The sequence below is a fragment of the Saccostrea echinata genome, unplaced genomic scaffold, assembly GCF_033153115.1.
Source record: "Saccostrea echinata isolate AGI-Se365-2 ecotype Australia unplaced genomic scaffold, CSIRO_AGI_Sech_v1 ptg000002l, whole genome shotgun sequence".
In the NCBI taxonomy this organism is placed as follows: Eukaryota; Metazoa; Mollusca; class Bivalvia; order Ostreida; family Ostreidae; genus Saccostrea; species Saccostrea echinata.
Window position 1 is genome coordinate 15,682,474 of NW_026889751.1, and position 25,074 is coordinate 15,707,547.

At 34.2% G+C, this 25,074-nt stretch overlaps 1 protein-coding gene across 1 annotated transcript in view; it reads left to right on the top strand.

The window, feature by feature from the left end:
• LOC133173487 (E3 ubiquitin-protein ligase arih1l-like) overlaps nt 1-25,074 on the top strand; it is a 31,627-nt gene that overhangs the window by 2,422 nt on the left and 4,131 nt on the right. Inside the window, exons 3-11 of the mRNA XM_061308475.1 lie at nt 541-618; nt 2,467-2,615; nt 4,966-5,032; nt 12,226-12,332; nt 14,491-14,605; nt 16,305-16,435; nt 18,876-18,933; nt 19,443-19,526; nt 24,283-24,456. Coding sequence (XP_061164459.1) covers nt 541-618; nt 2,467-2,615; nt 4,966-5,032; nt 12,226-12,332; nt 14,491-14,605; nt 16,305-16,435; nt 18,876-18,933; nt 19,443-19,526; nt 24,283-24,456 — 963 coding nt within the window. The remainder of the gene's footprint in view (nt 1-540; nt 619-2,466; nt 2,616-4,965; nt 5,033-12,225; nt 12,333-14,490; nt 14,606-16,304; nt 16,436-18,875; nt 18,934-19,442; nt 19,527-24,282; nt 24,457-25,074) is intronic.

A 25,074-nucleotide genomic window follows, 5' to 3' on the forward strand; every position in this document is an offset into this window, starting at 1 on the left:
AAAAAATTTTAAATTTCTGAAAAAAAAGTTTTATTAAGGATACATAACACAAACAAAAATTTGATACATGGATTGATATATATTTTTTGACTGAATTTGATTAGAAATGACATAAATAATAAATCCCTAAAATATAAAGAAATCATAATTTTTCTTTGGTATTTAGATATGCGACTTTATGTCGTTTTCTATGTAATCCTATGCAAGATTTTGCACATATTTTTAACAATGTGACAACTTAACTACTTACTTATGTCTGCTACCCCTTTTGGGGCTAGGCCGCTAACAAGATTACTCCAGGATCCTCCAGATCAATGCTTTCTACCTCCTTCCAGTTCTTGCCCATTCTTTTGACGTCTGTGTGACAAAATCGTACAAAATTCTCCCACTTTACATGGCAAACATTATACAGATTACCTATTTGAATATAAATCTATGAGAAATTTTGTTGATTTGTGAAAAAAGTTTGTTTGTGTTATTTATCCTTAAACACAGTTTTAGAGGCCTTTTTATTCAACAACAAATTGATTTTGTTTTCAGAAAATGACCAGGTCTGCCACAGCAGCAGCCAGCACAGAGTCAATTTGTGAGATTTGCTATACACCTGTTCCTGGAGTGGTATGAACTATGATACACTTTAAAAGTAGAGATTCAAGCAATAAGTGGTGCAGCCCTGAGTGAAAAATTTTGTCAGTGAACCTGAATTCAGTCCTGATCTTATCAAATACAGATTTGCAAGTGTACTTACCATACTTATTAATTGTAATTTAGTGTTAATTTAGTTACATGCAAGTTTACTCAGATTACTTTAAGTGTCATACAGTGGTATTGACACCTTTAGAGTTCATGTAATAAGAATGCATACTTCCCTTTGAGCACATATCACACCACAAGGCATCCCATGAATCTGTTCCATCATCAAATGTTTATTAATTATCTTTAAAGTTATTTCAACCTTTGATCTTTTATTAAAAAGTTATTATTTCACAAAGACAGCAAACAGTGAATATTTAATTAGCAACCCCCAGACTGAGAAATTATATTATCTGATATATTTCAATATTCAGTGTACAGTGCGGACTCGTTATTACGGTGATGGTTTTATAAGATAGAACACTTATTATGTTGTAAATTCAAAGCACAAAACCATTTCTTAACAAATCTATACAAAATAGAACTGTTTATTACGATGTCCTAAAATGCCGGGACTCGGTATTACGATGTAAAAATTCTGTCCAAAATTTTTTTCACCCCGTGTTTATTCAGTGTTGATCGACTGTAGACACTTAAGGAGACGCTAAATAAACATTGAAACACCTGTTCTGACAGAGTGTTAACTTGCAGGGCCGTTAGGTGATTAGTGACGCTTGACTGCACACACCTTGACTGTTCTAGAGAGGTCAGCAGAATTGGAGACGTGTCAAAGCCATTGTTAAACAATTAAACTGTTTATTTATAAATGTAGTCTCCAGTTTATCTATCTCTGTAAAGTTTATTTTATTTTTTTTACTATGGATAACAAGTAAAATTTATTTATTAAATAAAGGGTTACATTTAATCATATGCATGTATGTTAAATACGTAATGTGTAATTTCGTTTGCAGTTAAACAGCGGGAATTGACATCTTGGGTATCAAACATAATTTTGGCAAAATTTGAACTCCACTAACGTTTTAACAGCTTGGATAGTGGCTTGGACTACCTCACAGGTGTCAGCAGAAATACAAATCGATAATTGCTGAACTGCTAATTGAACTCTGTTCAGTAATTTAAAAATTCAAATTTATTTTGACATTTAGCTTGTGTGTTCTCAAATCCTGTCCAGGAATATGCCTATCACACTGCCCACTTTCATCAGTTGTTCACTGCAGCTCTAAGCTCATTGAACACCCAAAACCGCCCAGTGATGTATTGTTGTTATTTATGTAGTAACGATACGAAAACATTGAAAATTTTACAAACGCATTATCTAGACAGAAACAAAAGTAAAAGTAAAAGGAAATGGGGGCAGATAAATGAAGATTGCCGAAGCTTTTATAAAAAATGTGCACATTTCTTTTAAAATGAAGGAAATAGAAGAAATAGCATAATGAAGATATCTATTCAAGATAAGTTATTAACAAATTATATGTATATTGCATTTTGATGAAGAATTTGAACAGAAGAAGGAAACGAAAGGAGAAAAATACACCACCTAATACAACAACAAGCTTTCAAAATGATGTTTTACTGGATTTTATTGGGAACTTTTATTACGTTGCCCTCGGTATTACGATATTTTACCGTGACAAAATGAACATCGTAATAAAGAGTCCGCACTGTACATACATTTTATTCTGATAATTGATTACATTACATCAAAACTTAAAAAATATCTGCAATACTTAGACTGAGGAGATTGAGGAAGTCAGATATTATGTGCTTAGATTCATTTTGTGGTGATGGCTAACTTTTCTTTCAAAACAGGAAATGACTGGTTTAGAATGTGGGCATAAATTTTGTGTTCCCTGCTGGACAGATTACCTTACCTCCAAAATCATGAACGAGGGGATGGGACAAACCATTTCATGTGCAGCATATGGTTGTGATATACTTGTTGATGATGCCACAGTCATGTAAGTATTGAATAAGTTACGAAGACTCGGCATAGGTTTGATATTATATAGTGTGTTCAAATTAGCAGAGTTCTTAAAAGTGTAGGTAATATTAAGTTTTGTCATTTACAAGTTACTACTGATGACCAACAATACAACGATCTAAAATTTTATTCCAAAATATCCTGTAGCAGACAAAACTGATACTGATTTACACACTTGTGTACTGTCTTGTCATTTTAATTTAACTTTACAAAATTATCCAACTGTAGCATGAATTTCTGACCTTGACTTTTCCTGTGACCTTGTCCTCACTATTCCATATTTTGTGTAAAGGTCAGTTTCAATGTAACTAAGATATTTTTTTAAATAAAAAATTCATACTTTGATACATATTGTTGGAAACTATTCAACTGTGTCATAATTTCCAGATTTACACTTTCATTATGATCTTGACACCACTATTCCTCATTTGGAATTTATCTTAAATTCAAAGAAACCATTTAAAATATTTTCATTAAATATCATACAAAGATACCGGTACATTTTGTTAAGAGCCATTGAACTACTGAGCAAATTATTTTTCTTTGACCTCCATGTGACCTTGATCTCGTTAATTATTGCACATTTAGCACAGGTTAGAAGATACTGTTCATAATATTTCTTTCAAACTTAACACTTTAATGCGAATATAACTGTTTTATAATTATCTGATCTTGATCTTTCATGTGACCTTAACTGCACTTTTAAAGATATTGTAATCAAACTTTATACAAATTATATATTGGACTATTGGTTAAAGCAATTAAACTCCATCATGATTTCCTGACCTTGACTTTTCTTATAACTTTAATCATTCCATTACCTTGAACTTCACTTATAAGATTTTTTTTAATCGAACTTTATGCAAATAAATAAATAAATAAATAAATATATATATATATATATATATATATATATATATATATATATATATATATATATATATATATATATATATATATATATATATATATATATATATATATATATATATATATATATATAAGTGTTAGTTTCATTATATTCTTGTGTTGACCTTTTCAATGATGTTGAACTCACCATTCCTTTATTTAGCAGTTATCTAAGTTAAAAAAACGTTCTAGATATTTTCATGAAATTTGTGTACTGGTATAAATATCTGAGAACAATTAGAGTGTGTCATATTTATTCACCTTGACCTTCTGTATGACTGAATTCCCCCCCCCCCCCCCATTTTGCTCTTAATTTATCTATTAAATTTCATAGAGGATCACTTCAGAAAACTCTGTACACAGATAAATCTCAGATAAACCATGAAAAATCGTATATACGTATTAGGTACATATAAGAGAATGGACTTGTAACAATGAGACTTTATTTACCGTAGCTGTTAGATGAGATGAATCAACACCACATACCATGCTATAAAGGATAACTTACTGAAGCATCAGTTTTGTATAGGAAAAAAGGGGAAAAAAATTCCTCTTTCATCATATTTTAGTATTAGCTCACACCAAAAAAAGCAATGTACATTTTATGTTGCAATATAAATGTACCTTCATGTACTAAGGACATATTTCTGTTTTTTTCTGGTATTACAAAATTGAATTTGGACTGACATTATAGCTCTAGTAATGTCCAAATGTTTGACAGTTCAAATAATATTTCAAGAGTTCTGAGTTTAGGATGTTAACCAGTTTTTGATAAGTTGATGATCACTTTTTCGTACTTATTGTAGACTAAAAATAATTTTCTTATTGACAGGTGAATGCAATAAAATTAGGGGAAAAAATTATAAACTCAAAAGACAGAACTTTAAATGATATGTAATTTGAATTCATTGTAAAGCTTTGGGCTACTTAATAAACAACTGTGAAACAAGTACCGTATATACTCGCCTATAAGTCGGTTGTATTTTTTAAGCTTAATTTAGAGGGATTGACCCGCTAAGATACCAATCTTTTTATAACTCGCGTATAAGTCGGATAAAGAGTTTTGGACCAAAGTTTAACTCCCAAAAAAACGACTAATAGGCAAGTATATACGGTGAAGCCCAAGATCGTCTGATGATGTCATGTTAGGGATTTTAACATCACTAATTTCATTTTCGCTAGCCAAGGGTGTCAGTCTACTCCACTCCCCATAAACCCTTGGCTTGCGAAGATGCACTAGTTTAGATAAGGAAAAAAAAAAGGAAATTTGATTGACCTATAATTTTTCTAACAGTGCAATCAGAAATATATATCCACTTATATTTTAAATTCATTGCATTTTAATGTAACAAAAAATAAAAGTTATGTTGCAGAAAAGCAAGAACTGCCTTCAACCAAACTTTCTTGTTTTATTTTAGGAAACTTGTTACAGATAGAAAAGTGAAATTAAAGTACCAGCAATTAATCACAAATAGTTTTGTTGAGGTATGTATCTTCCTAAATAAATATTTATAGCATTTGATTATAAACCACATGTGTTATTTCTAGAGCATTTTAGAATGGCATGATGCCATGCCTTTTTCATGAGGCATTATCCCCCTTTTTAGCTCACCTGAGCTGAAAGCTCAAGTGAGCTTTTCTGATCACATTTTGTCCGGCGTCCGTCTGTCTGTCTGTCCGTCTGTCTGTCTGTCTGTCTGTAAACTTTTCACATTTTCGACTTCTTCTCAAGAACCACTGGGCCAATTTCAACCAAACTTGCCACAAAGTATCCTTGGGTAAAGGGGATTCAAGTTTGTTCAAATGAAGGGCCACACCCTCTTTCAAGGGGAGATAATTAGGAATTGGTGAAAAAATAATGGCAACATTTAAAAATCTTCTTCTCAAGAACCATAGGGCCAGGAAAGATGAAACTCATGTGGAAGCATCCTCAGGTAGTGTACATTCAAATTTGTTCAAATCATGACCCCCGGGGGTAGGGTGGGGCCACAATGGAGGATCAAAGTTTTACATAGAAATATATTGGAAAAATCTTTAAAAATCTTCTTCTCAAGAACAGCAAAGCCATGATGAGTCATATTTATATGGAAGCATCCTCAGGTAGTGTAGATTCAAGTTTGTTCAAACCATGACCCCCCGGGGGTAGGGCGTGGCCACAATGGAGGATCCAAGTTTTACATAGAAATAGATAGGAAAAATCTTTAAAAATCTTCTTCTCAAGAACAGCAAAGTCATGATGAGTCATATTTATATGGAAGCATCTTCCGGTAGTGTAGATTCAAGTTTGTTAAAATCATGACCCCCGGGGGTAGGGGGGGCACAATGGAGGATCAAAGTTTTACATAGAAATATATAGGAAAAATCTTTAAAAATCTTCTTCTCAAGAACAGCAAAGCCATGATGAGTCATATTTATATGGAAGCATCCTCAGGTAGTGTAGATTCAAGTTTGTGCAAACTATGACCCCAGGGGGTAGGGCATGGCCACAATGGAGGATCCAAGTTTTACATAGAAATATATAGGAAAAATCTTTAAAAATCTTCTCAAGAACAACAAAGTCATGATGAGTCATATTTATATGGAAGCATCCTCAGGTAGTGTAGATTCAAGTTTGTTCAAATCATGACCCCAGGGGGTAGGGCGTGGCCACAATGGAGGATCAAAGTTTTATATAGAAATATATATATAGGAAAAATCTTTAAAAATCTTCTTCTCAAGAACAGCAAAGCCATGATGAGTCATATTTATAAGGAAGCGTCCTCAGGTAGTGTAGATTCAAGTTTGTTCAAATCATGACCACCGGGGGTAGGGCAGGGCCGCAATGGACTATCAAAGTTGTACATAGAAATATATAGGAAAAATCTTCTTCTCAGGAACAGCAAAGCCCAGATTGTTCATATTTATATGGAAACATCCACAGGTAGTGTAGATTCAAATTTATTCAAATCATGACCCCCGGGGGTGGGACGGGGCCACAATGGAGGATCAAAGTTTACATAGAAATGTATAGGAAAAATTTTAAAAATCTTCTTCTCAGGAACAGCAAAGCCCTGATTGGTCATATTTATGTGGAAGCATCCTCAGGTAGTGTAGATTCTATTTTGTTCAAATCATGACCCCGGTGGGTAGGATGGGGCCACAATGGAGGATCAAAGTCTTAAATAGAAATATATAGGAAAATATCTTCTTCTGAAGAACTGCAAACCATGATTAGTCATTTTGATATGGAAGCGTCCTCAGGTAGTGTAGATTCAATTTTGTTCAAATGATGACCCCCAGGGGTTGGATGGGGCCCATTGGGGGATGGAAAGTTTTACATAAGAACATATAGAAAAAATATTTCTTCTCAAGAACAGGAAAGCTATGTTTAGTCATATTGATATGAAATCATCCTCAGGTAGTGTAGATTTAAGTTTGTTCAAATCATGACCCCCGGGGGTAGGGTGGGGCCACAATGGGGGATCAAAGTTTTACATAGGAATACATAGGAAAATTCTTTAAAAATCTTCTTCTCAAGAACAGCAAAGCCATGATTTGTCATATTGATATGAAATCATCCTCAGGTAGTGTAGATTCAAGTTCAAATGATGACCCCTTGGATAGGGAGGAGCCACAATGGAGGGTCAAATTTTTACAAAGGAATATATGGGAATTTTTTTTTTAAATTTTCAAGTACAATAAAGCAATTTGTTATATTGACATAGAAGCATCATCAGGTAGTTTAAAATTCAACCCCCCCCTTCCCCCCCCCCCCCCACCCCTTTTCTATATTCAATACTGAACTGATTTGTGCTTCTGCCTAGCCAATGTGCTCAGGTGAGCGATGTGGCCCATGGGCCTCTTGTTTTATGATGCATTGCCCTTTTTTGTTTTTCAAAAAAGAAAAAAAAAGAAGATAATAATAAAAGTAGCAAAATATGATTTCATGTATACCAAACAAAGGATCACTTCAATATCAATAGATCAAAAACCTATAGGGCCAGGATTGGTTTACCCTGATAATGTCCATTCTGGTCGATTAGTTACATGCAGTAATTTGTTTCACATACATCATTTTAGTTCGTCAGTGCACTAGTATGTAGAGACTTTTTTCATAGACATGAACTATGAACAGTTAGCAGTCTAACCATCTGAGCTGTAATACCTAAAAAAAAAAATAAATTGTTTAAATAAATTCACATTTTCAAGAAATTTTTAACTTCATTGATTCATTTGGTGCTGGGCATGTACTAACAACGGTGGCCTGTGTGTGCAAAAAATGTATGTAGAACACCATGACTTTATGCGCTACAAAATGGCAATATGACAGATATGCAGCAAGTATATGTTTATAGTATTAAATACTTAAATATGTTACGAGGACTTAAGTGTTCAAATATGCAGATACAGTGGAATGTTCCTTCATTAAAATGCAATCCAATCTTGTGGGAACACATATTTATTCTTGCATGTTCTATGGGGTATAATGGGGTTACACTTGTGCACAGTTATCACATAAACTGCTGTATGAAATCATCACCTATCTGCTTTTTGTGTCACCTGCAAAGCAGAGCGGCAATTAGGGATCACTTTACCCGGTGTCTGTCTGTCACACCCCTTATCTTTAGAATGTAAGAGGTATTGATTTGATATTTTGCACCTATATTGCTTGGCACTATGGCTTTTGTAAATTACCATGGTTACCGACCTCGTGACCCTTGACCTACTTTTCAAAATAGTTCATAGTGCCGATATAGCATATTTTTGACATTCAAGAGTTAAGTCTATGCTAATTAGTATGTACACTTTTTGTCATAAGACATTATGAAAAATACCAGTACATGTATTACAAACCATTTGACTTTGACCTACTTTACAAAAAAATACCCTGGCAGTTTAATTTAACTTATGACTTTTAAATTTTGACAGGCAGGATTTTGATAATTAGCATTTATACATGTTTATGAGCTCATGATAGTGTACTATGAAACTGTATGATATTCAGTTACCAACAAACTTATATTTAAATACTATGAAAATACATCGGGATTGGTATTCCACAATAGATCGTGTAGACTGACAATTGCAGTAAAGACAGATTGAAATCATTTTTGGAGGATTGTTGGAAACACTAATAATTAATTATTATTAGCTCACCTGAGCCGAAGGCTCAAGTGAGCTTTTCAAAATTTGTCCGTTGTCTGTCGTCGGCGTCGTTGTTGTCGTAAACTTTTCACATTTTCATCTTCTTCTCCAGAACTACTGGGCCAATTTCAATCAAACTTGGCACAAAGTATCCTTGGGTGAAGGGGATTCAAGTTTGTTCAAATGAAGGGCCACGCCCTCCTCCAAGGGGAGATAATTACGAAATAGCAAAAAATTAATGGCATTATTGAAAAATCTTCTTCTCAAGAACCAATGGGCCAGGAAAGATGAAACTCATGTGGAATTATTGTCAGGTAGTGTAGATTCAAATTTGTTCAGATCATGACCCCCGGGGGTAGGGTGGGGCCACAATGGACGATCAAAGTTTTACATAGGTGTATATAGGAAAAATCTTCAAAAATCTTCTTCTCAAGAACAGCAAAGCAGTGATTGGTAATATTTATGTGGAAGCATCCTCAGGTGGTGTGGGTTCAACTTTGTTCAGATCATGACCCCCCGGGGTAGGGTGGGGCCACAATGGACGATCAAAGTTTTACATAGGTGTATGTAGGAAAAATCTTCAAAAATCTTCTTCTCAAGAACAGCAAAGCAATGACTGGTAATATTTATGTGGAAGCATCCTCAGGTGGTGTGTGTTCAACTTTTTTCAGATCATGACCCCCGGGGGTAGGGTGGGGCCACAATGGACGATCAAAGTTTTACATAGGTGTATATAGGAAAAATCTTCAAAAATCTTCTTCTCAAGAACAGCAAAGCAATGATTGATAATATTTATGTGGAAGCATCCTCAGGTGGTGTGTGTTCAACTTTGTTCAGATCATGACCCCCGGGGGTAGGGTGGGGCCACAATGGACAATGAAATTTTTACATAGGACTATATAGGAAAAATCTTCAAAAATCTTCTTCTCAAGAACAGCAAAGTCATGATTGGTTATATTTATGTGGAAGCATCCTCAGGTGGTGTAGATTCAAGTTTGTTCAAATCATGACCCCCGGGGATAGGGTGGGGCCACAATGGACGATCAAAGTTTTACATAGGAATACATAGGAAAAATCTTCTTCTCAAGAACAGCAAAGCTATGATTTGTCATATTTATATGGAAGTATCCTCAGGTGGTGTAGATTCAAGTTTGTTCAAATCATGACCCCCGGGGTAGAGTGGGGCCAAAATGGACGATCAAAGTGTAACATAGGTGTACATAGGAAAAATCTTCTTCTCAAGAACAGCAAAGCTATGATTGGTTATATTTATGTGGAAGCATCCTCAGGTTGTGTAGATTCAAGTTTGTTCAAATCATGACCCCCGGGGGTAGGGTGGGGCCACATTGAACGATCAAAGTTTTACATAGGAATATATAGGAAAAATCTTTAAAAATCTTCTCAAGAACAGCAAAGCAATGATTGGTAATATTTATGTGGAAGCATCCTCAGATAGTGTAGATTCAAGTTTGTTCAAATCATGACTTCCAGGGGTAGGGTGGGGCCACAATGAAAGTTCAAACTTGTAGAGAAAAAAGTCACAGTCAAAAAATTATGTAAGCATCCTTAGTTAGTGTAGATTCAAGTTTGTTGAAATCATGAACCCCCCCCCCCTTCACTTTTAGGGGTAGGTAAGGACCACTTATGCATTTAAGCTTTTCAATACTAAACTGATTTTTCCTTTTTTCCTAGCCACAGTGCTCAGGTGAGCGATGTGGCCCCTGGACCTCTTGTTATTAATTATTATAAATATTAATAATATGATAAAAAGTTATTTCTAATAATTTCAGTTTAATTCTTTGTTTTAGGGTTAGGAAACCATATTTTCTTTGATTGTCAAATTTTATCACAGTCTTATATACTATCCATGGATGCCATTTTTTCTTTGAAGGCAAATACATGAACTATCATGCTAATAGTAAATAAAAAGTTGACCACTCTTAGATTTATTTACATCTTTAATGAAGCTACAAAGCAGGTGACACATGCGCTCCTTGGAATACTCTTGTTATAATATATTGATAAACAGATCATGATGCTGATAGGGTTTTCTCAATTCTAATTTCAAGTTTTTAGCTCACCTGAGCCAAAGTTTGTAAACTTTTCACATTTTCGTCTTCTTCTCAAGAACCACTGGGCCAATTTCAACCAAGCTTGCGACAAAGCATCCTTGGGTAAAGGGGATTCAAGTTTGTTCAAATGAAGGGCCACACCTTCTTCCAAGGGGAGATAATTATGAATTCATGAAAAATTAATGTCATCATTTAAAAATCTTCTTCTCAAAAACCACTGTGCTTGAAAATATGAAACTTATATGGAAGCATCCTCAGGTAGTGTAGATTCAAGTTTGTTCAAATCATGACCCCCGGGGGTAGGGTGGGGCCACAATGGGGGATCAAAGTTTTACATAGGAATACATAGGAAAAATCTTTAAAAATCTTCTTCTCAAGAACAGCAAAGCCATGATGGGTTATATTTATATGGAAGCATCCTCAGGTAGTGTAGATTCAAGTTTGTTCCAGTCATGCCCCCAGGTGGTAGGGTGGGGCCACAATGGGTGATCAAAGTTTTACATAAGAAAACATAGGAAAAATCTTTAAAAATCATCTACTTAAGAACAGCAAAGCCATGATTGGTCATATTTATAGGGAAGCATCCTCAGGTAGTGTAGATTCAAATTTGTTCAAATCATGACCCCCAGGGGTAGGGTGGGGCCACAATGGGTGATCAAAGTTTTACATAGGAATATATAGGGAACATCTTTAAAAATCTTCTTCTCAAGAACAGCAAAGCCATGATTAGTCATATTTAAATGGAATCATCATCAGGTAATGTAGGTTCAAATTTGTACAAACATCTTTATTTTGATAGAACCAGACTTTGTTCATGTATTAATAGACAATAGGTACATAGTAAAGTTCTGTCACAATAAGGATGCACCTTATGCATACATCAATCAAATCTCTTACATTTCATTTAAGTTTTATTGGATGTTCTTATGTTTACTGTCTACAAGCATAAGAGTTGTTGTGAATAAGTTTTTACATAATTTATACCAGTAACAATTTCTCAAAGGTCATTTCATCAATTTCCTCAAAAAAATTCAGTCACATTATAATAAATGGTCTTTGATTTAGTACGTTATTCAAAAATTTTTTCGTCATGGGGAGTAAAGTATAAATTTGTTGAAGGTGACCAGAATTTTTGAAATGGTGACATAAATAATTTTGGTCGCCATTCAGCAAATTGATAGTAAGTGTGACTTGGAGAACCTATTGTCATTGGAAGGAAAACGTATATTGCAAATTATGTATACTTTTACTAATTTTTATACTGATATATATGCATTGAGTATTAAAATTGTTGAAACCATGATCTTGATTTGGAGATGACAGGAAGAGTTTTGGTTTATCTACATGTACAGGCTCATTCATTTGCTGATCCAGATGAGTGTTAGTCTAACACTATTAGGACTGGGTCCATGAGTCTCTTGTTTGTTTTCCTATAGAATGTTTTATTTTTTAATTTATGTTCTGATTTGTTTTGTGTTTTAGTGCAACCGGCTGCTGAGATGGTGCCCTGCTCCAGACTGTGGTCATGCAGTCAAAGTTCAGTACTTCGATGCCAAGCCTGTTACCTGTAAATGTGGTCACACCTTTTGGTAGGACATCTATATTTTTGTTCACAGTTGATACAATTATTATGTCAAAAAATCTCTTGAATGGTATCGTAATAGGTAATCAGTGATTCATTTTGAAAATGGTTATCAAGGGTCCAAAGGACCCCTCTTAATGACAACAATGAGTCCCGTGCCAAATTCAAAGCGTCCAAATCCAAGGGTACCGTTTATTAGATGTTACAGAGGAAATTCTGGTGAAATAAAAAAGGGTATTGCACGAAAGTGCAAATGTTTTATCAGAGCTGGAGTGATTTTATACTTTTACTATCAATTGTCCAAGTAAGAGTACATGATTTTGTGTCATAAAAATAATATATTGTCCACTGTGCACTTTGGTTCTATTTTTAGATCGTACATACGATCAGTCATAAAATGCACAGAAGCAGAATGAAGTAAAAAAAGTTTTAAGAAGAAATGACAAATACTCATGAAGAAATAAAAATGATTAACTTTTATACTTCTTAGCTTGTAAGGAAAAAACGAAAAAAAAAACAATGATACAGGTTACAGCTTATATACAAAGGTACAGTATTCCCTTCAGAATAGACATAATCAGTGATAATGTAACTATGCTATCTAACTCTCAAATATGTTCTGATAATTGCTTTTAACTGCAGTTGTGAAATCTGACCTGTTGTTGACAATCTTATACCTGTTAATATCATTCATGCATATCGCTTAGCATGTGGATATGATGTAATCGGTCAAGTTTTGAATCAGATTATACCGAAATAATTTAAAGTAGTACATGTACTTCTTTAAATTTATTGCGTCCATTGGGATGCACATTTATTGAAATAATGCGTCCTGGGCAAAATTTGTGCGTAATTTACGCAGGACGCACATCAAAATGAATCACTGGGTAATACATTCTTGCTGAACTTCCTTTGCATTTACTGAAGGATTTTAAAATGTACTGACTGAAATCATGTTTAAGGATTAATTTTAGGATTCTTATGAGATGCAGTAAATCCAATAGCATGAACTAAGACAGAAATATATGCAGAGACAATGTGAATCAACATTTTAGGTTGAAATGAAAAAAATACATGCTAGTTAACCCAGAAAGACAGGGGTTTGGGGGGGAGGGGTTACAAATTAAACAAACTGGAGTGGCATACCTTTCTCTCTTATGATGTAAAGTGGGGTGGATTTTATATGGACGATTATTTTGCATTTTTTCCCATTTTACCTATGGTATGCATGATAAATAATTTATTTATGTAATAAATATAATTTGTGAAGAAGTGTCCAAAAGGCCCCTGGGTCGAATTGGGGTTGGGGGGGGAGGGGAGGGGGTGTCCTGTCCACAAGTACCTTTGGTTACAAGTTGTGCCATGTAAACTAAAAATATATTCAACTTCAAGACATGCAGAAACAATGCTTATAAATTGATTAATAGAAGCATATTGATTGAGTTATACTGAAGTGAAGCCATTTAAGTTCTTCAGTCCACTTAACAATGTGGGAGATAAAAAAAAAATAAATTAAAAACTAGAGCAAAGGTCAATGCAAAGCAACAAGTAGGTCTGCCAATGGACGATGAATGCTGAAGGTAATGAATTTAGAGTTTTTATCCTATTAAGAATAAAAGTTAGGCAAATTTATGAAAATTACTCAAAAAAAATTTAATTTTTACCTCACCTCGATAAAGTTTGGGGGGAGCTTAATTTGTGATACACTAGGCGTCGCGTCCCAGGTTAAAGTTTTTGGACCAAATTTCTTTTCAAGTACTTCTATGCCCTATATTAATCAGAGATGCATGGAAGATGCTTCTACAGTATGTTTCATTGTACCAATCAAGGTTTCAGATGCTGAAATTTTAGCTAAAGAATGACCAGGTTAATGTTTTTGGAGCATGTTAAAGTTTCTGGAGCAGGTTTAAGTTTTTGGAGTAGGTCCAATGTATGTGTGAGATTGGTCCCTTGCCAGATTATGGAGGAATAAAGGGGAATTCCAGTGTGTGCATCAGTGAAATTCCTGAATTTAAATGGGGCTTGTCAAACTTTATTTTGGTAATGATGAAACATGACGTTGCTTTAGACGCTTTGACATTATCATCTGTGTGTCATAAGGTGATACCACACATAAAATCTGTTATTTTGTTAATTTGAGCATATATTCATTGTGTATTTTTTAGTTTTGCTTGTGGAGAAAATTGGCATGATCCGGTACAGTGTAAATGGTTGAGAAAATGGATCAAGAAATGTGACGACGACAGTGAAACCTCCAACTGGATTGCTGCCAATACGAAAGTAGGTTTTAGTTATGTTATTTATAGCTCAGCTCAATCTGACTTACATTGTTTGATAAGCCCTATTGTGAAAAACTTTGTGCATCTAGAGGTGTACACTACAGACTTTCTTAAGATGCTGAATCTGACCTACATTTTCCAGGTGAATGAAAAGGTTAAAGTTTTAGAGCTGGTCCATTCCCAAGTAACTATAAGCCATGTGGTGACTTAATCTTCTTGGTCCTGGCAGACAAACTTTTTCTCAATTATAATTGAAATGAAGCCTTCTACCAAAATTGGAAAATTCATGCCCCATAGGCATGGCACATGGTTCAGGCCACAGGGTTGGCCTAAATAGGTCATATGTTGAAAGTCAATAATGTTTTTGTCCCCACTTTTGCAAAAGGGAGGGACATTAAATCTCATTTGTCTGTCCATTCATCCTTCCATCATGTGTGACCATCTGTTCAAGGCTAGAAATAATTTTTTTTTCACTGGTCACTCGGGCTATCACCTTGAATTTTTACTGGTCAACTCAGTACTTTCACTGTCCCACTGGGCCAGTAGATTTTAAAAAGACTGGCCCAAAACCATAATAATAATAGTTATATTTAATTTGTTTATGTTGTGATATTTAATAGTACAACTTAACAAAACAATAAACAACAGAACTTGGATGCACAACCCTGTCAAGTTAACTAACCCGACTGTGAATGAATTTTGGTTGTGCATTAAAAAACACTGACCCAAAGGGCACATGCCCTCTACAATATACTAGCCCAGATTAAAAATTCACTGGTCCCAGACCAGCAGGCCATCAATCATTTCGAGCCCTGCTGTTTGTCTGTCAAACTTTAACCTTGCTCACAACTTTTGAATGAGAGAAGATAAGGTTTTCATATTTTGCAAATGCATTACCTGTGACGAGACTTTTTTGGGATATTTTTAAGAATTTTGACCCCATAACCTTGGTCTTGAAATTTAACCTGCTTTTCAAAGTTTTTAATATGGTATATACATGTAACTTTTGAATGAGAGACAATAGGGTAAAGCATATGCATTACCCGTAACAAGACCCTTTGGTAGATACTCTGATTTTAAGCTCTGTTGGTCAGAGACCAGAAGAGCTTATACGATAGTAAGTCTATCTGTCTGTCTGTCTTTAAGAATTTATCAAAATGCTACTTGTCCTACAGTTTTAATCAAATATCTCCTACAATTTTGATCAAATTTTGATAAGACTTTGTATATACTATACTAAGATACTTTATTTTCTTAATCAGTTTTTGATTTTGACTAACAGTGTTGCCATGTGTTTCATTGCACTCCCACAAAACAGGGAAAATCCCTGGATTTGCTTGTTCATTTGAAATTTATTTCTCATGGATGTAGCAGGCAAATTATATGTGTAATTACAATGAACAGCTAGCCCTCAATAAAATTTTTATAGGGCTTTTGTCCTTTGAGAGTTATTAGGTCCCGGATTGGGCTTAGTTGGTCATATGTTGAAATTTGTTACTAATTATTCAGTATGCCTCATCTTCTTTATACTTTAACCTCTAGGATAACTGCTTGATATGATAATGATTATAAATTGTACAAATTGTTGTCTCCTGACCAGGTGAGGCCAGAGTGGCTAGCCTGAGAAACATGATATCTGGTGACCCTTTAGTTTGCAGTGTAAGTGTTAATCATGATGTTTTTTGTATTCTTATTTCTAGGAATGTCCCAAATGCCATGTGACCATTGAGAAAGATGGAGGATGTAATCACATGGTATGCAAAAACCAAAACTGCAAGGCGGACTTTTGCTGGGTGTGTCTAGGACCTTGGGAGCCTCATGGATCCTCATGGTAGGAGTTGGATAGGAATATAAAATAACTACGGAATTTTTTTTTTTGCTTGCAAAAATCAAAACACATAATGAAGACAACTTGTAATTAAGGAAACAACTGCAACAGTAGTATATTAAACATTAAAATGATTTATTGTTTGTTAACTCTATACCCCTTATTTGATGCACTGGCCATGTCCTTAGAGTGTCTGCCTGGCTGACCCTTAGAGCGTTTTAGATGAATTGTAGTGCAATTTAAAACTGAGCTGTCAGGGGTCCAAGTATTTCATTCATGTAATGCATTTTACATCATTGGATTTGTAATAAATAAAAAATTTCAAATTTGTTAAGATAGTTCAGATTGGAAATTTCTGTAAAGAAATAATCCAAGTGAAAGCATACAGAGATATTTTCAACATGTAAATCAGTTTATCAAATTAAAATTTTTTGTAGGAATTATCAAAAATAATGTGTGATGATATAATTGATGGTAAAATTATAATTTATTGTCATTTTAGAAGTTTAATTCCTCAGAAATTCAGAAATTGAAGTGCTGCTTAAACTTACTTGTATTTTCAGACTTAAGTGATACAACAAAATTTTTGAACACTTTTGTTTGCTTGAATTGTCAAATTATGTTAAAATAATTATTTTCTAAATCTTTACATACCTAAATATGTGTAAAATGATAGGTATCTTCTGAATTTATGAGAAACAAGCAATAAAATCAGTATTGAGTGGCACTGAACTTCACATTTTCCCAGTACTTATTCTAGAGTATGAGCATATAGTGTTTGTCATGTTCGTCTTTCATTTTCTATTTTTATCAAACCTTGTAAGCTGATACATGTTGGTGAAAGCTATTCAACTTCATCACCGTTTTTTGACCTTGACTTTTCTTCAATTCGTGTTTAGCTAAGTTTCAAAGAAACTATTCATGATATTTTTATCACAATTCATATGCTTATACATATTGATGAGAGCTGTTCAACCGATCAACAATTTTGACTCTGACCTTTCCTTTGACCTTCACTTTTCTCAATTTGTGTTTAGCTCATTTAAAAAAAAATAAATCAAGTTATATTTATCAAACTTCATTTGCTGATACATTTTGCAGAGTGCTATTAAATTGCATCAAAATTTTTGGACCTTGAGCTTTCCTTTGACATTGACCTCACTTTTCTTAAATTTGTGTTTAGCTCAGTTTTAAAGGAACTATTCAAGATACTTTTATGTAAGCTTAATATGCACTGATACATTATTTGGTGAGAATTCAACTGTCTCCATTTTTTTTACCTTGACCTTTCCAATGTCCTTTGACTATTTATTGTGTATAAAACTCAGTTTTTAAAGAAATTATTCAAGATATTTTCATCAGACTTAAGGGAGCTGACTGGGGTTTTATTGTGTGAAAACTACTATAGAGAAACTCTTTAATTTTATACCATATGTACCTTACATTGACTTCAGTATGCATGCCAAGTTTAGTGAAAATCTACCGTCTGGTTAAGTTTTAGGGACCATCTCAAAATACAGGTACATTTACTATAGGATTATATAGGAAATTACCATTTTTTCGCACTTCGGAGCAAATTATACAAATGCTACTATAGAATTTTTGCTCAGATTATATTATTTGATGGGTAATGCTATATTGTACATTTTGTGCAAGAAACACAAAATTCTACCGTTTGGTTTCCAGAGGGGGCATCTCAAAATGTCAAAATTCATGATATTTTCCTATTTTTATGGAGTAAAACAAAACATGACAGATACCACAGATTTACATAAAAAATAATAAATATGATTGTTAGATTCTCAATTTCCTATGTTTAAAATTTCAAGAGCATGTATTTTATACTTTTTATTTTATGGCATAATTAATGACCCCGCTTAAAGAACTTAAGTTATTTATAACGTCAAAAACACACTATTACGACGTCTATCTACCCATCATTGAAAAATCTTTTTAATAATCAGTTATTTAAAAACTTAATTAGATTTTTTAACCTTAGACTTCCTAAATTTGTTAATTTTTATAAATTATGTAAAAATGGTTGCTTTCAAAGAGTAAATACGCTTTATTTTACTATGCTGCGCAAAGTATTGTGCAATGAAAACCCCAGTCGGCCCCCTTAATACACTAATACAAATTTTCACGTCACATTACCAGTGAACCCTGGACGGGGCATTCATGTCCTATGGACATGTTTCTAATATTGAATTATAAACTGTAGAAAATATAGATTGATTAAAGATAACAGTTTTTTTATTGCTGCTTATGTGCATTGTGCCATGGCAGTGCAGTATATATCTTTATCATTTTGTCATATTTTTGTCCCTTAATATATATATATATATATCTATATATCTATCCCTTTGCTGGGCCTTTTGCTGACTGGTCAGTTTTCTAATTTGATATTTATTAATAAATTGTACAATACATTTTTTCCAAACAGGTACAACTGTAACAGGTATGATGAAGACGAGGCAAAGAAGGCCAGAGATAACCAAGAGGTAAATCCTAATATTTTTATAGGGGTTTGTTATATTTAATAAAATATACTGTATAGCAGGTTAAAATCGCAGTCAAAAAATGTAGTTGTCTAAATTAGCAGACAAAATTTGTGTAAAATCTTTTTCTAAACCATATACATGTATATGTATTTTCTGTGCATCAAATTACATTTGGTGTATGACTCTAATCCTGATTAAATGTGATGTAATACCAATCCCTATTTAAAATGAAAATGTGAACAGTTATCAAAAGGAGATAATGAAAAACTGGTGAAAATTTGGTGTCATTTTTTAAAAATCTCAAGAGCCACTGGGCCAGTAAAGATGCAACTTGCAAAGGAATATTTTTTAAGAAAGAGCTGGTGGCCTTGGAATGTTTTATTTCCATCACATTCTTTCTCTCAGTGCTTTACTACTTTGTTAAAAATTGGAATAAACAATAAATAAAAAAAAAAGACTGAATGATATGCTCAGATATTTAAAAACTTTCTTTTTTTTTTTTTAAACAGAAATCGAGATCTGCACTCCAACGATATTTGTTTTACTGCAACAGATATATGAATCACATGCAGAGTTTAAAGTTTGAGAACAAAGTGAGTTTCTTTTTATCTTTTACATCAGTTATTTTACTCAACATGCCAAAGTCTTAAGAAATATGAAGTGTAATAGTTCAAGTATAAAGATTTAAGCTCACCTGACCCAAAGGCTCTAGTGAGCTTTTCTGATTGAAGGATGTCTGTCATGTGCCGTCGTCTGTAAACTTTTCACATTTTTGACGTCTTTTCAAGAACCACTCTGCCAATTTCAAATAAACTTGCTCAGCCTTACTTGCTACAAAGCATCCTTGGGTGAAGGGGATTTTAGTTCATTCAAATTAAGGGCCAAGCCCTCTTTCCATTGGAGTAATTAAGAATTAGTGAAAATTTAATGGCATCTTTTGAAAATCTCCTTCTCAGTAACCATTTGCCCAAGAGAAGCTTTAATTCATAATGTAGATTCAAGTTTGTTCAAATCATAACCCCCTGGGTAGGTCAGGGCCACAATGGGGAATTGAATTTTTACAAAGCAATACAGTGGACCTTCAGATATCCGGCCGCCAGATATCCAGACGCTTCAGTTTCCGGACGATTTTTCATGGGAACGGAATTTATTAATGTTGTTTTGTCTCGTTTATCCGGAATTCCTCGTTCTGTATCTGGACAGTTTTTTTTTACCACAAAATGAATTTTTACGTTATATTTTGGTTCATTTATCCGGACAGTATTTTTTTAATTGATCTGCCAACTCTGCTAAAATTTCTTAATCAAGGTATTAATTGTTGTAAAAACACTGGTCTGGCTCTTCTTTTTTAAAGATGATCACCTGCAACCTCTTATCAATGGCTTGCGGCAAGGTTAATTATAGGTCTATAGATGAGACTCTCGCTTCTCAAACATGTATTTGATACGTAGTAATTAAGGAAATAATATTTGAAGTCTATAAGTTTTCGAAGTCGGCAAATATATTTCTTTTACTGTTAGAATACAGTCGTAACATGGTTTTATTAATTGCTACTTATAGACATGACATCGGAGTTTTTTTTATGCACAGTATTTTGTGCGCAAAACGGATTCTGTGATTTGATGACATTTATGAAATCACTTTCATTATTACACAATCATTAATTAATACAATCTTGCTTGGGATGAATATGAATAGCGTATGTATACATGTGCAGTTAATTTCACATTTAATGATATAGCATTGATGGGTCTTCATATTAAATAAGACTCTACCGACATTTTTTTTCTCTACCAGCTCTACCGACACTTGGCTAGGAGAAGTTGATTCATTTGACACTGGGAAGTAGAAATAATTAATTTTTTCACATAAACAATGTTTCATCCAATGACAGTGTACTTTTTTCATTTTATTTAAACAAGTACTGAGTACTAATGTATATTAAAGTATTTAAAAAATAAAACAAATTTACTATTGCCAATGGTGTGAAAGGCCATATAACTAAAATCAAAGCAATTCAGGTATCCAGATGCTTCACATATCCGGACAAATTGACTGGGAACCAAAGTGTCCGGATAAATGAGGCCCCACTGTATATAGGAAGAATCTTTAAAAATTTTCTTCTCGAGAACAGCAAAGCCATTATCAGTCATATTTCTTTGGAAGCATCCTTAGGTAGTTGAGATCCAAATTTGATTGAATCATGACCCCCGGTGGTAGGGCAGGGCCACACTGCGCATTAAAATAAATAGAAAAAATCTTTCAAAATCTTCTCAAGAACAGCAAAGGCATGATTAGTCATATTTGATATGGAAGCATCCTCAGGTAGTGTAGATTCAAAATTGTTCAAATCATGATCCCCAAGGGTAGGGTGGGCCACAATATACAATCAAAGTTTTACATAGGAAAATCAGCTGATGAACAGGAGGGCCATAGTGACTGAGGTGAGCATTGTGGGCTTGTGACCCATGGGCCTCTTTTTAGCTCACCTGAGCTGAAAGCTCAAGTGAGCTTTTCTGATCATATTTTGTCTGTAGTCCGTCTAGCTGTCTGTCTGTCCGTCTGTAAACTTTTCACATTTCCAACTTCTTCTCCAGAGCCACTGGGCTAATTTTAACCAAACTTGCCACAAAGCATCCTTGGGTGAAGGGGATACAAATTTGTTCAAATGAAGGGCCACACCCTCATTCAAGGGGAGATAATTCAGAAATAGTGAAAATTTGGTGGCATATTTTAAAGATCTTCTTCTCCAGAACCAATGGCCCAAAAAGTTGAAACTTATAGGAAACCTTTGTTATATAGTGTAGATTCAAGTTTGTTCAAATCATGACCCCTGGGGGTAGGGTGGGGCCACAATGGTGGATCAAAGTTTTCTATTGGAATATATAGGAAAAAACTTTAAAAATCTTCTTCTCAAGAACAGCAAAGCCATGATTCGTTATATTGATATGGAAACATCCTCAGGTATTGTAGATTCAAGTTTGTCCAAATCATGACCCCCGGGGGTTGAGTGGGGTTACAATGGGGGATCAAAGTTTTACATAGAAATATATAGGAAAATATCTTTAAAAATCTTCTTCTCAAGAACAGCAAAGCCATGATTTGTCATATTGATATGGAAGCATCCTCAGATAGTTTAGATTCAAGTTTGTTCAAATCTTAACCTCAGGGGGTAGGGTAGGGTCACAATGGGGGATCAAAGTTTTGCATAGAAATATATAGAAAAAATCTTTAAAAAAATCTTCTTCTCAAGAACAGTCATATTGATATGTAAGCATCCTCAGATAGTGTAGATTTAAGTTTGTTCAAATCATGACCCCTGGGGTTAGGGTGGGCCACAATGGGTGTTCAAAGTTTTACATAGGAATATATAGGTAAAAACTTTAAAAATCTTCTTCTCAAGAACAGCAAAGCCTTGTTTAGTCATATTGATATGTAAGCATCCTCAGGTAGTATAGATTCAAATTTGTTCAAATCATGACCCCTGGGGGTAGGGTGGGGCCACAAGGGGGGATCAAAGTTTTACATAGAAATATAGGAAAAAACTTTAAAAATCTTCTTCTCAAGAACAGCAAAGCCATGTTTATTCATTTTGAAATGGAAGCATTCTCAGGTATTGTAGATTCAAGTTTGGTCAAATCACGACCCCCGGGGGTAGGGTGGGGTCATTATGGGGGATCTAAGTTTTACATAGGAATATAAAGGAAAAAATCTTTGTCTCAAGAACAGCAAAGCCATGTTTAGTCATATTGATATGGAAGCATCATCGGGTAGTGTAGATTAAATTTTGTTCCACTGATTACCCCTGGGGGTAGGGAGGGGCCACAATGGGGTATCAAATTTTTACAAAGGAATATATAGGAAAAAATCTTTACAAATCTTCTACTGAAGAACAGCAAAGCCATTTGTTATATTGATATGGAAGCATCCTTAGGTAGTTTAAAATTCAAGCCCCCCCCCCCCCCCCTTCATGTAAACTTTTGAACAACCCCAAAAATAGACAATCAAGGTTGGGCCACAATAGGGGATGAAAGTCTTACATTGACATATATAAGAAAAATCTTTAAAAACACTGGACCAGAAAAGATGAAACTTATTCTTTACAGTTGTTTACCTATCTTCACACTTATATGCTTCTTCCAATAAAAGTTATATGTTTCTCTTTATAATTACATGCTTTTTATGCTCTTTTCAGTTGTTTACCTCTCCTCACAGTTTAATGCTTCTTCTCTTAACAGTTGTATGCATCTCTTTAAAGTTATATACTTCTCCTAACAGGTGTATGCTTCTCTTTACACTTGTTTACTTTCTTTACAGTTATATGCTTCTCTTTACACTTGTATACTTTCATTACAGTTGTATGCTTCTCTTTATACTTGTTTACTTTCTTTACAGTTATGTGCTTCTCTTTACACTTGTATACTTTCATTACAGTTGTATGCTTCTCTTTACACTTGTATTCGTTCTTTACAGTTGTATGCTTCTCTGTACACTTGCGTACTTTCTTTACAGTTGTATGCTTCTCTATACACTTGTATACTTTCTTTACAGTTGTATGCTTCTCTTTACACTTGTATACTTTCTTTACAGTTGTATGCTTCTCTATACACTTGCATACTTTCTTTACAGTTGTATGCTTCTCTTTACACTTGTATACTTTCTTTACACTTGTATACTTTCATTACAGTTGTATGCTTCTCTTTACACTTGTATTCGTTCTTTACAGTTGTATGCTTCTCTGTACACTTGCATACTTTCTTTACAGTTGTATGCTTCTCTATACACTTGCATACTTTCTTTACAGTTGTATGCTTCTCTTTACACTTGTATACTTTCTTTACAGTTGTATGCTTCTCTATACACTTGCATACTTTCTATACAGTTGTATGCTTCTCTTTACACTTGTATATTTTCTTTACAGTCGAATGCTTCTCTATACACTTGCATACTTTCTTTACAGTTGTATGCTTCTCTTTACACTTGTATACTTTCATTACAGTTGTATGCTTCTCTATACACTTGCATACTTTCTTTACAGTTGTATGCTTCTCTTTACACTTGTATACTTTCTTTACACTTGTATATTTTCTTTACAGTTGTATGCTTTTCTTTACACTTGTATACTTTCATTACAGTTTTATGCTTCTCTATACACTTGCATACTTTCTTTACAGTTGTATGCTTCTCTTTAAACTTGTATACTTTCTTTACACTTGTATACTTTCTTTACAGTTGTATGCTTTTCTTTACACTTGTATACTTTCATTACAGTTGTATGCTTCTCTTTACACTTGCATACTTTCTTTACAGTTGTATGCTTCTCTTTACACTTGTATACTTTCTTTACAGTTGTATGCTTCTGTGAAGCTGAAGATGGAGGAGATGCAGCAACATATGTCATGGATTGAGGTCCAGTTTCTGAAGAAAGCAGTTGATGTTCTGTGTTTATGTCGGCAGACGCTTATGTTTACTTATGTGTTTGCTTTTTATCTGAAGAAAAATAACCAGTCTATCATATTTGAGGTATGTAATCAAATTTTATTGTTTTACCTGTCCCAGTTACAATTTCAAATGTTTTAAAGGTATGCAATGTATCAAAATTGAATTTTTCATTAGTAGAGATTAATAAATTTTCATGTGTTTTTTTTAGCTCATCTCGACGAAGTCGAGATGAGCTTATGCTATACTCCCGGCATCAGCATTAGTGTCGGCTTTCCAGTTAAAGTTTTAGGAGCAAGTCCATTCCTAAGTAACTATAAGCCCTACCTGGATCAAACTTGCATGGATGATGCATCTAGGGATGGACCCTACCAGACTTGCTTCTGATGCTGGATCTGACCTACATTTTCCAGATGAGTGACCAGGTTAAAGTTATTGGAGCAGGTCCATTCCCAAGTTACTATAAGCCCTACCTGGACCAAACTTGCATGGATGATGCATCTAGGGATGGACACTACCAGACTTGCTTCGGATGCTGGATCTGCCATTTTGCAAATGAGTGACCAGGTTAGAGTATTTGGAGCAGGTCCATTCCCAAGTTACTATAAGCCCTACCTGGACCAAACTTGCATGGATGATGCATCTAGGGATGGACACTACCAGACATGCTTCGGATGCTGGATCTGACCTACATTTTCTAGA